Raw genomic sequence first — 18,142 nt, 5'->3', positions numbered from 1 at the left:
GAAAGAGAAAAACAAATACCGTATGCTAACACATATATATGGAATCTAAAAAAAAAAAAAAAAAAAAAAAAAAAGGGGTCATGAAGAACCTAGAAGCAGGACGGGAATAAAGACGCAGACCTACTAGAGAATGGACTTGAGGACACAGGGGTGGGAGAGAGGGAGACGCAAGAGAGAAGCGATATGGGGATATATGTATATGTATAGCTGATTCACTTTGTTATAAAGCAGAAACTAACACACCACTGTAAAGCAATTATACTCCAATAAAGATGTTAAAAAAAAATTTCACTGTGCCCTGAAGCTATCTTTTCAAAAGTAAAAAGATTGAAGACACTATTTCACACACAGCAAAGAATTTACTTGTGCTATCAGTTATCAAGCAAGATTGCTTCTACCACACTTATAAACCCTTCATTCAACAAATATTTACTGAGTACATTTTATAAGCTAGGCACTGTGTCATTAGTATTTGAAAACTAAACTTAAATTTCAACTTCCTTATCCCCCCTGCCAAAAAGGCAGTATAAAGTCCATATTTATTAAATATAACCAACTAAGAAGTTCTGCCTCTCAAAGATTACCGTAAGAAAGAAAATACACTAGTTATAGTACTAGTGCCTAAAGATAAAATATAGGTAAGTAAATAAAATAAACAAAATTTATATTCTTGGTAAAAATATATAAATCTTCTAAAAGAAAGAAACTTAAAAAAGCTCATACTCATACAAATAAACTATTGTCCAAACACATTTCTTTCTATCTTTTCCTTCTTTCCCTGCCTTAAACAAAATTAAAATGTACTGAATGACATACTATGTATCAGACACAGTTATTAAGCCCAGATGATATCAAGTTGAATTTTAAACAAACAAGATGACCAAGTGCCTAGCATCATGCCTAGAACGCAGCAAAGCAGTCCCTCTTCTTCCTTTTCTTTCTGTCCTCAAGAAGCTCACAGTCTCATCTCCAACAAATGTCATGTCTTAGATTTCTCTTTTAAGTTATCTTTTAGGTGCTACACAATAAAATCCTCTTTGTGATTCAAACTGTGTAAGCTAACCAAATGGCAACTAAATATGTAGAATGTTTCAATAATTATAATTCCATAATCTACATAAACATTTCTCTTTTTTTTAAGGCAAACAATTCCCAAGTAACCTATTCTTCCTATAGTGCAGTTTAAAGTTTACAGGGCCACTAATCCTTTGGATTACACAACTGTGATATACAACTTGAAGAGATTATATTCAGTAAGTGGTCTGGGGATAACAGACACTAATGTAATCGATAAATATATAAGGAATGGCTGGAGAAGAATATTTTTGCTTCATGATTACCAAATGGATTAAGGCTAGAATGCGAAGAATGAGAGAATGATGCTTAAAAATATGTAGTGAATAAATCTTTGCAAATAAGTTAGAAAATAGTTTTGTGCCTATAAATGAACATATTACCCCAAATAATCAATACCATCATATCTAGCCAAAAGCAAAACAGCGAATAAAGAAAATGCACCTACAACATAAGTGATGTTTATAAAAAGAATGAATAATGAAGATTTTTATGTTCATTTTACATACTGACAATTATCTGAATAATATTACATAATAAAATTATACTTCACAAAGAGATGTTATATTGATAATGAAAATCACAAAAAATTCTAAACATACAGTATCAGACTGGAGAGGAAAAAAAATTTGGAACTCAAAATTTTAAAAATTACATTATTTACATACTTACCTGCACAGCAAGAGAAGCTGCATTGTCAGAAAGCAAAATTTGCTCCCCTGTGTAAATACAATGAAAGGTCTGAGTCAAAAGCATAACTGCTAAACAAGTAAAATACATTTATAAGTGTTTTTATTTTTAAAAACTATTCCTATTTCTAAAAAGAAAATGTAATCATGAAGTTCTATATCAATGCTGTTGTGTCCATATGTCTATATCAATGTGTGATTATAATTTTGATTAAATTATCATAGTATGTAAATAACAATGAAACAAAACTATTTACTCTGAAACTATTTGATCACTTATTGTATTTTATCAACAATTTCCTCTAAAACTAATTGATCACTTACTGTATTTTATCAACAATATGTAATGAAAATCACTCACTTAAAAACAAATTCGTTTTCCAAGTTTTCAAGAAACATTCCTCTTCTTTTCATTAAAATTCAGTAAAACAGTATCTCTACTCAAACCTTTCTAGTTAAAAGTAAAAGCATTCAAAGTCATATAAAACCAGCTTACAGTTAATATTACACAGTGTGTCTAGGTCTGTCACACAAAAGAAAGATGACAAGTTCGCTGCAATAAAAATTCCATGCTTAGAAGACTAGGGCTGCTGCCTATTAGTCTTCATTACTTTGCAGTCTTCTGACAACTGTAGCAGGCTGCTGAGCCCCAAATGGGGTCCATAATGTGACCTGATGATATATGAAGAGCTGCTAAAGGGAGCCTGAACCATCCTAGCCTATACATTTTAACAGTTCCTTTTTACTGAGAGCCCACTTTACCACAGGACTTCAAAAATCTGCTGTGTCAGCTATTGGCACAGTAAATCTGCCAACTGCTCCTGCAACCACATAATTTTACACTGCCTACAGCAGCCAATATAATGAGTCAATAATAAACTAAGGACCTTATAGGCCATGAATAGTTGGTTTACACTGGCAGATATAAATTTAGGTAAAATCTCCTAGACAAATTATACAAGGGAATCCGTTCTTTATGTTTTATGTTCTCTTTGCAAAGGATTATATTATTGAAGGGTGTTTTTGGTAATAAATATATTTTGATACAAAGCCATTTTTAACTGAGAACAAGTACCTACCTTTCAGCTGCTGATATAATGTAGCATTTTCAGGCCAAGGTTCTGCAGCTGTGGAAACACAACAGTGATAATTAGGCACATAGGGCAAAAACATATCAATAACCAACCAAATTAATAATCACATACATTTGCCTAGAGCATTTAAAGTCAATTGCCAAGGATATCTTAAATATGGCAACTAGTCACACTACTTTAGATTCTATGGGAACCTATACAAGCAAGTTAGATAATTTCTTTTAAGTGAATGTTTCGTGGCAGTTTCATTTTTTATGGGGAGGTGGAAGACATCTTGCCCAATCAAAGGGGAAAATTTTAAAAATAAAACAGCCTAAATGCTACTATTCCTTTAGCCTCCTTCAAACACAGACATATCCAAAATGTTACTCATGCATATAAAAAGATACTGAATTTCAGTTCACTATCAAGAAGAAAAATAGTGAAGCAATATTTATAATATTTTACTGTAAACTTTTAATGAAGTAAATTTTCAAAAGACAACACTGTATGAAAGAATCAAATACATCTGTATCAGGCTGTGCATCTTTCCTCATAAGCTGGTAGTATTTAAACAGACAGAGGAATCCTGTTGCTGTCTACATTTCATTGCCTTGATCTCACCAATACCATCTCACAAAAACAAAGGAAAGTAACATGATGAAGCAGTTAAGTACCTACAATGTGAAATAGAGCTGCTAAAGCTAATTTTAGGCCTGAAGCCAGGCTTGACCTTGACTCAATCTCTCATCCAGAGAAGACTCCAACTACAAAGAGAATATCAGCAACCTACCAGTTGTTGGAAAAAGCACTAGATTTGAATTTGTCTGATCAACTGCACTTAAGAAGCAATGCCTCCACTGACAGAATATACAGTATATCATTTGTTGAATTCTTCTTTGTAAAAGGCATAAAACATCAGAATCACCAATTCTAACACTCTATTTGCTGTCAGCAAGAAAGTCAAATATGAAATTTGATAATAATTGGTATTTTTCTTACTGTGTTTAAATTAATACAGTCTCTGTAACACAGTAAGAAATTATTTTTTTAATATATACTTCCAGCCGGTTTTTTAAAAAAGAAATTTATACACATGAAGCACTTTTTTCTTAAGACTGATCATTTAAGATGCACTAAAACAGTCAGGAGTGGGAGGGAGGGGTGGACGCCTTAATTTCCTTTTACTTCCACTTTAGAATGAAAAGAAAAAAATTGTAATATTATTGTAAATTATAAATTTTGGTTTGGTCTGGGCTACACAAAATTAAACTCATACTTAGGGATAATACATGAAGTCAACAAGCAAATATTGGACCATACACAGTTTTGCACACTTATCCACAGTCTTACAGACCTCCCTTGACCTACCATGGGTTTACATCCCGATAAACCCACTGTAAGTTGAAAATGCATTTAATATACCTCACCTAACAAACATCATAGCCTAGTCTAGCCCACATTAAACGTGCTCAAAACACTTACATTAGCTTACAGTTGGCCAAAATCTAACACAAAGCCTGTTTTATAATAAAGTGTTGAATATCTCATGTAATTTATGGAATACTGTACTGAAAGTGAAAAACAGGGTGGTTTTATGGGTACAGAATGGTGGTAAGCGTATCAGTTGTTCACCCTCTTGATTTTGTGATTTCGTGGCTGACTGGGAGCTATGACTCCCTGCTGCTGCCCAGCACCAAGAGTATCTAGTTACATATCGCTAGCCCAAGCAGAGATCAAAATTCACAATTTGAAATAGTTTCTACTGAATGCGTATCACTTTTGCTTTATCATAAAGTCGAAAAATCGTAAGTCAAACCGTTGTAAGTTAGGGACTGTCTATATACATATACGTAAAGGCTACTGAATGTCAACTCACATACCAAAACGGCAGTGCAACTAAATGTTACTATATGTTACTGTAAACTTTTTAACAAAATAAAATTTCAATAAGAACCCAATTAACCTGTGTAACAGTTTAAAAAATAAAAGTCAGGGAAACAAAAACAAGCTGACATCAGCAATTTACTAAAAAATAACCTTTCAGGATAAACTGCATGATCAGCACACCTACACTGTTTACATCTATATAAGAAACAAGGGCTTCCCTGGTGGCGCAGTGGTTGAGAGTCCACCTGCCGATGCAGGGGACATGGGTTCGTGCCCCGGTCCGGGAAGATCCCACATGCCACGGAGCGGCTAGGCCCGTGCTCCACAACGGGAGAGGCCACAACAGTGAGAGGCCCGCGTACCGCATACAACGAGGTTCATTCATTATAAGAGTCTACATCATCAAAGACTCAATTATATGCATTATATTAATCTTATTAAAGAAACAATAAGGCACAGGAATAAAATTTACAAAAGTCCCAAAGACATTGAAATTAAGTTCCTTGAGGGCACAAATGTGTCATATGCATCTGTGTATGCCACACTGTGCCATGTTTTGTGTGCAGTTTGTGATCATTAATTGTGCATGGAAAGAAAGAAACCTACCAGTCAATCCCCTAAACATTCTGGCTAATCAAAGTTTTACTGAACTTAATTATCAACTATGTTAAAGTAATAGGGTACTCTAATTAAATATTCTGGTAATTTTAACTTTTGGTTAGCTATTTTGTGTACATATTAGACATGAATTACAAATTTTCAAAACAATGGAAAAACATACATTTAGCATTAAATATATGCTGAATATAATTTAAGTGTTCTTTGATAAATCAGAAGCTACATCACTACTCTGCAGTATCAGAGTTCTCATATGAATAGGAACTTCTGTGTTCAGTAATTCCAGTTAAAAGTTCATTTGTCATCACCCCCTTTCTCCTGATGTAATACAACTGACATATGAAGAAGTAACAGAAATCTTGCAACATATTACCCGACTGCAAATAAGCATAAAGTAGTTATCTACAAATACTAAAAACTCTGTTATTAAGAACCTAAAGCTGGAAATGGGGATGACAGAGTATATTTTCCTTGCTCCAATATACAAACTATGTTCCAACTCAGGAATTATTATTGAAAGTAAATTCTCAGAAAGTAACTCTGCCAAAACATTTGATGGTATCTTCACAAACAGAACCTATCATTTAAAAAGAGAAAGCAAGTTGGCTGATATAAACCTATATAACCATGCTATTTTAGCAGCTTGGAATTCCAGTATATCCATAGTCCAGGAGGCAAGAAATAGCAGAGTATGCAGGGATAAGACATTTTCATCTCTTACTAGTTTTACTTTAGTCAACCTAAAATGTTTTAGACCACAGACTAATTCAATAATGAATAAAATGTCATGACTCACCTATCCTAGTTTCAATTTCTACCACCAAAATCTCTCCCTGATGTGAAGAGCCTTTTTAAACCTGCCTTAGGGAAGGGCCAGCCTTAGAATAAATATAGAAGGTGAGACTAAACGTTTCTGAAAAGGAGACTGATAGAAAATGAGGAATGAGAGACAACGTTGTCCAACACTGTCAAGGTGCCAGTTACTGGTATTATTTGCATATCAAAAGTAATTTTTAGGGCTCCCCTGGTGGCGCAGTGGTTGAGAGTCCGCCTGCTAATGCAGGGGATACGGGTTCGTTCCCCGGTCCGGGAGGATCCCACATGCCGCGGAGCGGCTGGGCCCGTGAGCCATGGCCGCTGAGCCTGCGCGTCCGGAGCCTGTGCTCCGCAACGGGAGAGGCCACAACGGTGAGAGGCCTGCGTACCGCAAAAAAACCCAAAACAAAACAAAAAGGAATTTTTATGCTTCATACACATCAAGTTTGTGTGGCTCTTGGAATAAAGATCGACTTGGCCTTACACATCACCCTCTCTCCCTCTCTGGCCTCATCATTCCTCTCCACCCACTCTGTACACCAGCCACAATGGCCTTCACCCAGTTTCTCAATGCATCACGTTCCTTCCTGCCCCAGAGATGCATTTAAGCTGTTTCCTCTACCCTGGAGCTATCTTCCCCTCCTTTCATGTCCTTACATCTCAGCAAAAACATCACTTCCTCAGGTTGGGCCAGCATCATGGACTTACAACCTGAACAGCTTGCACAGGGCCCGTACTTAGAAGGGCTCCACGGGTGGTTTTATGTTCTGCCGCGCCAGTCTTGAGGCCCCTGTTCTTTTAAACAGGGGCCTCATATTTTCATTTTGCACTGGGCCCTACAAATTATGTAGCTGGTCCTGTCCTCAGGGAAGACTTCGGTGACCTCTGGAATAGTTCAAATCCTCTCTGTTTCAAGCTTGAATAAGATGCACACTTCTTTGTACCACTTATCACAGTCAACATTTTTACAGGGATTTGAGGACTACTTGTTTACCTCCCCCACTAGAAAATAAGCACATGAATCCAGTGTTCGTGTCTGATTTTTGCTTACCACTTCATTCCTAGAACCTAGCACCAAACAGGCAATCAGTAAATGCTGGTTGAATAAATGTTTGTGTTTACTATTACTACTATCATTATTATGATTCTGTACTGTTTAGGCTAAGAATGAAGCAGGGAAGATAAGAAAACTACACAACCTGGCCAAAAAATGGGAAACTTTTACCCAGAGAACTCCAATACTACAACCAATAACACAACTATAAAAATATTAAACAGCTGCCTGAAATAGTTGGCAGAATCTAATCCTGTAAACTTACCTATGCACCGACCCTAAAACTGGAAATCTGTTTCTATGTTTTATACCAAATATACAATTTTCACTGGATATTACTGTTGAAATGCTCCTAAGACCAACACAAGGCCCTCAACCATCTGACAAGTCATCTCACTATTCCCCTTTCCATATTCTTTAACATAGGGATTATCACTTTTTAAAATCTCATGTCCCCATCAATAAAATACTTGAGTATGCAGACCCAAATAGATTTGGCAATCATATGGCTGGTATTCCTAAGCTAATAAATCATGCACATTATAAAACATACACTAAAAAAGAAAACATTTAAATAATAAATTGAAACCTAAGTTCCAATATTTTCTTCCTGTACTTCAAAGGATTGTCCTGCATAAAACAGGGTGTATATATACCTCACCCCACCTTGGAAAACACCGTTCTAATTAAATAACTACTTATTTGAAGTTTCAGCAGGGAACCCAGCCATTCACATACCCTTGAACAAAGAAGAGTCCTCCTCTATTCTAGTGAAATCACCTTTTCTGACCACGAAGAAAGCTTGGAAAGAACACACACAAATTAATTGGGGGAGTGGGGAATACCTGCCTACCCATCTACCTAATAATAAGACCCTTGTATCCTGCCAGAGTACTTAAAATTTCCCCCATATACTTCATACTTCCTCACCTTAGTGACTTTGCTCAAATTGTTCCCCTCTGTCCAGAATATTCCTTCCCCACCACATACCCAAATCCTACACCTTTTTCAAGACGAAGCTTAAAATGCTACCTCTATCAAGAAGGCTTCTGTAACTAAACAAATCTAATTTCTCCTTTATCTATACTGCTCATAGCAGTTTGTACTTGTCTTATATCATATATTGCTTTCTTCTCTATTCTATTATTATGTCAATATCTTATCTCCATTTCCAGGCAGTAAGTTCCTAGAATGTGAAAATTCCTATGGTCCTGAGATTATTTATTAAAGACTAGGCTTCTCAACTGCTCCGAACTTGAATATGGCATTTATAATAATATGTACAATACATGCCAAAATATGAAATTCAAATTAAGCAATATTTAAATTTTTTTGGTCTAAGTATCATTTAAAACTAATCTTTATCACAAGAGTTCCAAAGTAAAACTACCCACCTTTCAGAAATTAATTCTTTCACAATCAGAAACTACTATATCATTTTCATACCAAAGCAATAACTTACTCCAAGATACTCTTAGTGACCTATATTAATTCATTCTTGAAAATTAGAATGACTTCTTATTCCCTAGCAAAAGGTCCATGAAAGTGTTTATCATTTTTATAAAGAAGAAATATATTCCTATTTTACAGGTATAAGTAAAAAACATCTAGAAATAAAGCAAAAATCAGAACACCGCATAACTTTCTATCCAAATAACACTATTAGAGGTCTTTTAACCCCTTTATCCTTTACTTTCTTTCCAATTTTGCCCAGGTAAAACTGCCCTGAGTATTTTACACTAGTGTCTCTTTTACCAGGAGCAAAGGTGATTCCTCTTAAAGTCTCAGCCTTTAGTGATAGCTTTTTTTATGCAGAGGAATGTTTTTAAATTTTTCAAAGATATTTTCTACCTCCCATAAGTATTTATGTTGGAGGAGAATAAAGCTTAGAAAGAGAGAGAATACATACTTTTGGACTTTTGGAAGCCCTAATATAAAATAAACAATGCATAAATAAATAAATTTGGGTTAGAAATACACACATGATAAAGCAAAACCCATAGCCCCCCAAAATACTTGATTCTCATTTAATTATCTTTAAGGTACCTATTATTTTTAAGCTTTATCAACCAATATAACAAAAACATCAATAGTCTTTACTACAAATCCATTACAATTTTTAGAGAAATGACTACTGGCCAACAAATTCACATATGTATATACCTAGGTTTCTTAAAGACTCCATTTTACCTGCAGTATTCTCTATAGTATCAAGTTGGGTGATAAGTCATTCCGGTGTCAAATGATCTATCGACTCCATTCAATTCAGGGTACTTCACAGTATGAAAGTGCTATGACCTAATAAACAAGTCTAATTCTAAAGTCCATCTCTTGATGATCTAATCTAAAAGGACAAGAGAAGGGCCATAAAAAGAGATGCCCTCTGTTGTCAGGGGTTTTTTTTAAATTCTTCATTCTTAATGTACAACATGACTCCTCTGGCATATGAATGTAGGTGAAGACATAATTTGTAGGATAATAGGCACTAATATTACATGCTGCTTCAGTACTGTCATATTTCCAATCCATCAAATTGATTAATGCTATAATAACTGTACACAAACCTATCATTTGTGCACTAATGAAGTCAAACCCAGTTTATCCTTAGGCAACTAGATTCCAAAAGCTCATAGATGTCATCTCTTCCGCTTCCAAAGACTATTTAGACAGTCTAAAGGAATAAGAAACGCATGCAACCTATCTCCAAATCTGGATGTCGTTCTGCCAAAGGTGTAAATGCAAATACGACTAATATAACAAAATGCTCAAAGAAATTTGACAGCTCTTAAACATGGACAAGTTACTGCAAGACACACAGAAAAAAGAAGGAAATAAATTTACTGTTTGACATAAATACTATACTGATCATCTCAGTGATATCAACATAGACACTAAGTTCAACACCTGTCAAGTTTTAGGCAGTTATGATATGAAGCCTTCATTTAAAATAGATTTTTAAGATGTTTAGAGTTAAAATATGATGACATGTGACTTTATCAAAGCTAGAATTTTAAGAGCTATATATTAGATTCAACAATTCAGCCTGCAAACTATAGTACAATTCAAAGATAACACTATATCCCAGATAATACTGATCATGAAATGATTAAATAGCGATATCCTTGAGGTACTGTCTCATAGGGGATGTTTAATGATACTACATAGGATGTGTAAGCAGGACGTGACTCTTCACACAATAAGAGTTTAAAATCATTCTCATACTTCCCTGGTGGCGCAGTGGTTAAGAATCCACCTGCCAATGCAGGGAACATGGGATCGAGCCCTGGTCCGGGAAGATCCCACATGCCGCGGAGCAACTAAGCCCATGCTCCACAGAGCCTGTGCTCTAGAGCCCACGAGCCACAACTACTGAGCCCACGTGACACAACTACTGAAGCCCACGCGCCTGAAGTCCGTGCTCTGCAACAAAGTGAAGCCAACGCAGTGAGAAGCCCGAGCAACGCATCGAAGAGTAGTCCCCGCTGGCTGCAACTAGAGAAAGATCGAGCACAGCAACGAAGACCCAACACAGCCAAAAATAAATAAATAAATTTATTTAAAAAAAAAAAAAAATCTCCCATCACCTCAACAGTTGGAGATCAATGTTCATGTCAGAAAGTGGCTCATGTATCATACAACCCAGGGAATATACCCAATATTTTATAATAACTATAAATGAAATATAACCTTTAAAAATTGTGAATCACTATATTGTACACTTATAACTTATACAATATTGTACATCAACTATACTTCAATTTTTAAAAAATTTAAAGAAAGTGGCTCATGTTAGAGAATGGAGAGGTGTAGTGCCATGCTGTCATTTCCATAAACTTAAAATAGTTCCAATACTTAAAACACTGACAGGTAGTATTTTGTAACAGTGGTAAGGCTACTCTCTGTCTTAGTCCACTTGGGCTACTATAACAAAATGCCACAGATTGGGTGGCTTATAAACAACAGAAATTTGTTTCTCACAGTTCTGGAAGCTCAAAGTCCAACATCAGGGTGCCAGCATGGTTGGGTTCTGGTAGGAGACCTCTTCCAGGTCACTGACTGCGGACTTCTTGCTGGGTCCTCACATGGTGGAAGGGGCTAGGGAGCTCTCTGGGATCTCTTGGCACTAATTCCAATCATGAGGGTTCTGCCCTCATTACCTAATCACCTCCCAACGGTCCCCACCTTCTAATACCATCACCTTGGGATTAGGGTTTCAATGCATAAATTTGGAGGGGACACAAACATTCAGATCATAGGAGGCACTTAAAAAATATACTGCAAGGAAGTGCAGATAGAAAGATTAAAGAATACCTTAGATTGAAATAAGGGTCCTGAAGCAAGGAGCAGACATTCTAAGACAGACTAGAGAAGTGGAAGACAAAAATACAAAGGGATTGCCAGACTTTGGAAGAAGATTCACACTAGAACCATTCCCTTGGCTACAAGTTATCATCAGTCCTTAAAAACTTGATTGACATCAGAATCCACTGCATATTCTTTATTGCTTGTTGCGTATAAGTATGTGTAGTAAACTGTACATAGCTCTCATTTTAGAAAGTAAATTAAGCCACATTCTACAAATCCGTTTTATCAGTCGCTCAATAAATATTCACAGAACATACACACACACACGTATATATATACACATACACACACACACACACACACACACACACACACACACACACACACACCCTGAATATAATGTGCCAGGCACCATTCTAAGCACTAGGGATAAAATTATAAAGAAAATCAAGTAACTGCCTTTAAGGCACTTAGACTTTAGTGGTACCATATGACCCATCTCCCTATCTGTTACCTTTATAATGTTTCAAGTTTAAAACTCTGATGAATACTGGAGCCTATCTGAAAATAACAATAAAGATTATCTAATACACACATAACAAGGCTTAATTCTGTCTACATGTTACACAGAACTAAGAAAAAAAATTACATAAAACAGTACACAAACTCCAGAAGCCCATGGCAGACAAATCATCAACCCCACAAATCCTTCATCAATATCTCCAACCACCTATTCATTTGTAACAAAGTGGTAAACAAAGGACTAAAATGATTCAAAGTGAGGGCACAAGAATGAATGATACATTAGAATATCCAAGGCAAATGGGTTCTAATATCCTGCCACTCAGGAGGCAGAAGAAGGAAAGCAAAACAGATTGAAAATTCAGGAAAACTTGTAAAGGGCAGAACTTCTCTCTTACAAGCAAAGTTGGTGCCCAAATGAAACTAGAGAATAATGAGAATCTACCTCATTCTGGTCAAAAACTACCTAGACTGCTACTGAGGCAGATGATAATGGTGGGGGGCAGGGGGGATGGTGACAGCAGTTAAGAGTCCCTTAAGACCCTTACAGCTAGTATCTAGAATACATAAAAAACTTACAACTCAATAACAAAGATGACAAATAACTCAATCCTTTCAATGGGCATAGGATATGAATAGATATTTCTCCAAAGATGCGTGAATGGCCAAACAAGCACATGAAAAGATACTCAATATCATGAGTCATTAGAGAAATGCAAAGCAAAACCACAATGAGATGCCACCACCTCACACCCACCAGAATGGCTTTAACCAACAAGACAGACAATAACAAATGTTTAGAGATGTACAGCATTTGGAACTCTCACACATTGCTGGTGGGAATATAAAAAGTTTGGAGGTTTCTCAAAATGTTAAACACAGAATTGCCATTATGACTCAGCAATTCCACTCCTAGGTATTCACCCAGGAGAAATGGAAAAACATATCCACACAAAGATTTGTACAAGAATGTTCACAACAGTGTTATTCACAGTAATCAAAAGGTGGAAACAACCTAAATGACCATCAACTGATGAGTTGATAAACTAAATGTGGTATATCCATACCATAGAATACTATTCTAAAGAGCCAAGCATTAATACCTGTTACAACATAGATGAACTTCAAAAGCATTATTCCCAGTGAAAAAAGCCAGTCACTAAAGAAAACACATTGTATGATTCCATTTATATGAAATGTGCAGAATAGGCAAATCTACAGAAACAGAAAGTAGGTTAGTGGTTGACTCAGGCTGGGATGGGAATGGGAATGTCTGTAAACAGCCAAGAAATTTCTTTTGGGGGTGATGAAAGTGTTTCTTCTACAACTGGATTGTGGTTATAATCACAACTCTGTAAATATATTTTAAAAATTAACTGTACACTTAAAAAAGGTATACAAATTATACCTCAGTAAAGCCGAAATAGATTTTAAAAGACTTATTGCATTTATTGTGCACTTAAGTGCTTGATATAGTAACTACCTCACAACAACTTTATGAGGTAGACACTACTATTATTATCCCTATTTTACAATAAGAAAATTAAGGTACAACCATAAGTAATTTGCCAAAGTCACAGTGACTAATAAGTGACAAGAGCCAGGGTTTGAACCCAGGTAGTCTGGCTCCAGATTCAATGAACACAGAACTGTATTAGCTAACCTCTTACAAAGCCCACAAATAAATGTTCTTAGGTAATAATTGTAATAATTAATTAATTATAATTAAAGAATTTACAATCATCCTACAACAATGGTTCTCAACCATTAATGTATACGAATCCCCTAAGGAACTTTGTAAAATTGCATATTTCCACCAAACCCTAAACTCAGAGATTCTGATACTGTAGAAACGAGGGCCAAGAATCCAAACTTGCCACACACACTCCCAGTAAATCTGATGCAGATGGTCTGCGACCACAATGAAAAAAAAAAAAAAAAAGTACTGTCCGCAGGACATGGAGTACACTTGAAATAAGATTAAGTTCTTTTCACCCCTTTCATTCATTTGCCTCATAGAATGTGGCAGTAAGGATCTATGTAGATTAATTTTATTCAAGAAGATTTTTGCCCATCTTATTCTACTTAAGTATTTGTGGATATGGCTTAAAGCCATGTTTTAAAACATGCTTTAGTAACATGTTGCAATTTAATAGTGTTCCAGAATAAGCTTTTAAGACTAATGAACTGAGGCTGCACTTGCTTTGGAACCAAAAAGTGGTTAAATGATAGTTTTTCCATTAGATGTAATCAATAAGGAAAGTAAAATTAAGTTACTAGTTATGAGACTTGAACGTGAGCCATCTGAAACTATCTATGTGACACTAGAGATCAATTTCAAAATGGTATTCAAGGATCAATTTCATAAAACTGACAAACTTCTGGAGGTTAACAAGGGTGAAGAAAACAAATTCACAGCATCAGCAAGCCAATAACTCAGGCTAAAATGAATACAAGTTAAACTGAAAACCTTCCATTCTTAGTAAGGATTCATGTGTCATCCTCTCAAATGGTTATGTTTAGACTGCGCCCCATTATAAAAAAGATCCACCATTTTTCATTAATTTCCAATAAACAGCAGGCCAACTCCAGGTGACTATGAATAGAGAGGAACCTTGTAGCTAGGACTCAAAATTTGAATTCTCTTTTTAAAAATGGTAATCTGTAATTCATAAAAGAGGAAACACTGACACTGTGTCTGAACTTTTCTCAGAAATAGAGATGAATATGAGATCAATAGCAGAACTATGCAAAAACAGCTGGTTAAGATTAAAAGTGCAGTATCTGGCCAAAAAAACAGAGAGAAGACAAACAGTCCCACACAAGTATCAGACCTCAACATTGTTAACAGTGTTAACTTTCAAGATTTAATGGTTCTCTAAATCTAATCCTAGAAAATGGAAAATAAATGTCCCTCCAACTAAGAAACAATCCTCCCCACTACTCTAAACCAATTACAATCACTGTAACAATAGTACCTATTATTTTAAGTATCTGCCCTTTTCTAGTACGGGACATTTACTCACTCTCTCATATCAAGCTTGGTAACCAAAGAACTCTCTATTCCTCCTCCCTCACTCCTCTCAGCTAGCTGTGAAACAAATGACTCCCTACAGAGGATCTGATCTGTTGTTATACCTGCAGAAATCTTGGCAGAATTGCCAGATTCCCCAAGAACAACAAGAAAAAACAAACAAGAAGTAAGATAACATAGACTAACCATCACAGAATCCCTTCATGAACAGAAGCACAGGGATAGAAAATCCTCAGAGAGGCAGAAAAAAATACATTAAAGCATTTAACTAAACAACCATAGGTTATTAAACTTGGAAAATGTACCAGGCACTATGATAAATAGACAAAGATGAATATAAAACTGCCATTGCTCTCTAAGATCTAATTTTGTTGAGCGGGTCGGGGGCACAGAGCAAAGGGAGTGAGAAGAGGTGACTGAGATACACATAACCACTTACAATACAATAAATGAATACAGGTGGCGTAGGGAAAAAACATAGGTCTTGAAGTGAGACATGCCTGGGTTCCCCTCCCAACTCTACAACTTATTGCCTAAGCGACCTTAGCCAAGTTGCATAACCTCTTCTTGCCTCATTTACTTCATCTGTAAAAAGGGGAAATATCATCTACCTTGTAAGGTTCTTGGAAGAATAAAATTAGATAAACTATGTAAATGCCATATACAGTCTCTAAGCTCACAGAATGTACTCAGTAACAATTATTAATATAAGCATCAGACCAGAGGGATGTATAAAGCACTACAGGAATCCTCTTGAAGAAATTACAATCTGCTTGAGGAAGACAGGAAAGAATTCAAGAGAGGAGATGAAATATGAACTGGGTAAAAAAAAATAATCACAAGTGCGCTAGACAGAAGGTGAGGGGCAGGGAGAGGAGTTGAGATGTTCACTAAATATCTAACACCCCTAATTCAGTTTGAGAGAAAGGAGGTAAAAGACTCAGTAAATTAGCATTTCTATTACAGGATACACCACTTTGTATTTGTTTCAATGGATCTGTCCAACACAAGAATGTAAGTTCACCAAACGCAACAACTGTTACTCATTTTTGTACCCCAGCACTTAGCAGAGCACCTAATGCAAATTAGATACTCAACCTAAAAATATATTCTGTGGAAAATACAAGCAGGTCTTTTGCTATCTAAAGCCTAAAAGATATCTGACAGCAAAAAATTGCTATAAGTCTGGAAATAAAACCATCTAACCAAATTAGGAATGTTAACATCTCAGGTTAAGCCATGAAGAAACTTCTCTGGTTTATAAAAGTTCTTAGAGATAAAAATATATAATCAGTACAAAAACATAGCTAAGTGTAGAAGCATAATGAAATGCTTTTTATGGTTTTTATTTTGCTAATGCAGTTACAGTTAATGGGAATTGCCATGACAAAATGATTGTTTTTATGAAAAGAATCTTCTTTATTACTAACCAATCAAATTTCATTTTTATTACTGATGTAGGAAAGTTCAAAACCATGATTCATTTATAGAGAGTACAAAAATAAGAAAAGTGTTCAAGAATAGAGTACAGGATCATTTACAAAGCAATAAAAAATTAAAACGTGCATTTCTCTTACTGGCAAGGCAGAAACTTCTACACATAAATGTCTGTAGCTGGGTTTGCTGAATATTATAACTTCTGTCTTTGAACAAAAAATGAGAAGCCTGAATTTAATATCTCATCTTCATTTGACATCTTCAGCCCAACTGAAAACTGCTTATCAAGAAATATCAAAAATGTTTGAAAAATGTTAAGAAGTTTCAAGTTTTCTTTCAATTTTCACTCATATATGAAAGGCTTGAGCTAACATTAATAACTCAAAAGTCTTCACAGAAGACTGAAACATTTTATGGGGCATACATCACCAAAATCTTTTAAGTTAAAAATGAAAAGTCATGTAATTTCAGAGTACAGAATGTTAATGAAGCACACAAGAAAATCAAAACTCACATTATGCTTAATATGGACTATTATACGATCAAAACAAGCCTTTCAAGTGATCTTAACAGCATACCAAAGTTTTCTAAAAGGAAATAAACATTGCCTTTAAGAATCTGGTTTTCAACCTATTCATATGATAAAATAGGTCACACTGCTGTCAATAAACTGTATTTTGCCTCTAATCTGAAGTAGAACCTATTTTGTCTTTGTTTTGCTTCTCCATCTGCCCCTTCAATATCAACTTTACATGTGCCAAGGTGATAAGCACTACGTATGAGTCTATTCATATAACTAATACAAATGAAAAAAGATTCTCTGAAATGTAATGGCCACTTCAATAACTTCTCAATAATTCCTCAGTGCCTTCCTCAATACTGGAGAATCCTCAGAATGTGGACTACAAATAACTAACAAAATATCTTTATTTTCAAGAGGAAAAGAATTGAACGCATTGTATTTTTTCAAATATCTGTTGCAATTATTAGATATTAGATATACAGATGTAAGAGCCTTGACTACCATTTCCTTCACTCTTAATAAATCTTGTGAGCAATAGCATCACTTCTATTTTACAAAGGACTTTTAACCCATAGTTTCCACTTTGGGCCTTTAAGATGCTTCTGAAATGCTTTCAAAGTCCAAATTTCCCAGTATTCATGTGGAAGAAAGATGGAATAAAAAGCACTTTATTATTGATATAAAAACAAAATTTTAAAAATATGCCTATATTGATTATACTTACTTTCAAAATGCTTACATATGGGTGCCATGGAACCTGTAAGACTACTTTCCTAGATCATACCATAAATTAATGCAACTGCGAGAATGAAATTATTAATAAATTTAAATAATTAAGCACCTGCATGCCCACAATGAGATAAATGAAATATTCCAAGTCTCTTTTTCATCCTTTACATAGTTTACAGAGCTTCTAAATAAAGAACAGAACAGATATTGTCCTGATTTCAAAAGATTAGGGGGCTTCCCTGGTGGCGCAGCGGTTGCGCGTCCGCCTGCCGATGCAGGGGAACCGGGTTCGCGCCCCGGTCTGGGAGGATCCCACATGCCGCGGAGCGGCTGGGCCCGTGGGCCGTGGCCGCTGGGCCTGCGCGTCCGGAGCCTGTG

At 35.6% G+C, this 18,142-nt stretch overlaps 1 protein-coding gene across 3 annotated transcripts in view; it reads right to left on the bottom strand.

The window, feature by feature from the left end:
- Window positions 1-18,142, bottom strand: part of MTX2 (metaxin 2) — a 60,898-nt gene that overhangs the window by 35,255 nt on the left and 7,501 nt on the right. For 2 of the 3 annotated variants that reach the window (XM_007112010.4, XM_007112008.4), the window contains exons 3-5: window positions 7,953-8,015; window positions 2,843-2,890; window positions 1,747-1,793 (exon numbers count right to left, since the gene is read on the bottom strand). In XM_007112010.4, the coding sequence (XP_007112072.1) occupies window positions 1,747-1,793; window positions 2,843-2,890; window positions 7,953-8,015 (158 nt within the window). The remainder of the gene's footprint in view (window positions 1-1,746; window positions 1,794-2,842; window positions 2,891-7,952; window positions 8,016-18,142) is intronic. The other variant, XM_007112011.3, reaches the window with a different exon arrangement.

This window comes from Physeter macrocephalus, chromosome 2, assembly GCF_002837175.3.
Source record: "Physeter macrocephalus isolate SW-GA chromosome 2, ASM283717v5, whole genome shotgun sequence".
NCBI classification, from domain to species: Eukaryota; Metazoa; Chordata; class Mammalia; order Artiodactyla; family Physeteridae; genus Physeter; species Physeter macrocephalus.
The sequence above is the reverse complement of the archived record's forward strand: the minus strand, read 5'-3'. Positions and strand labels throughout refer to the sequence as shown.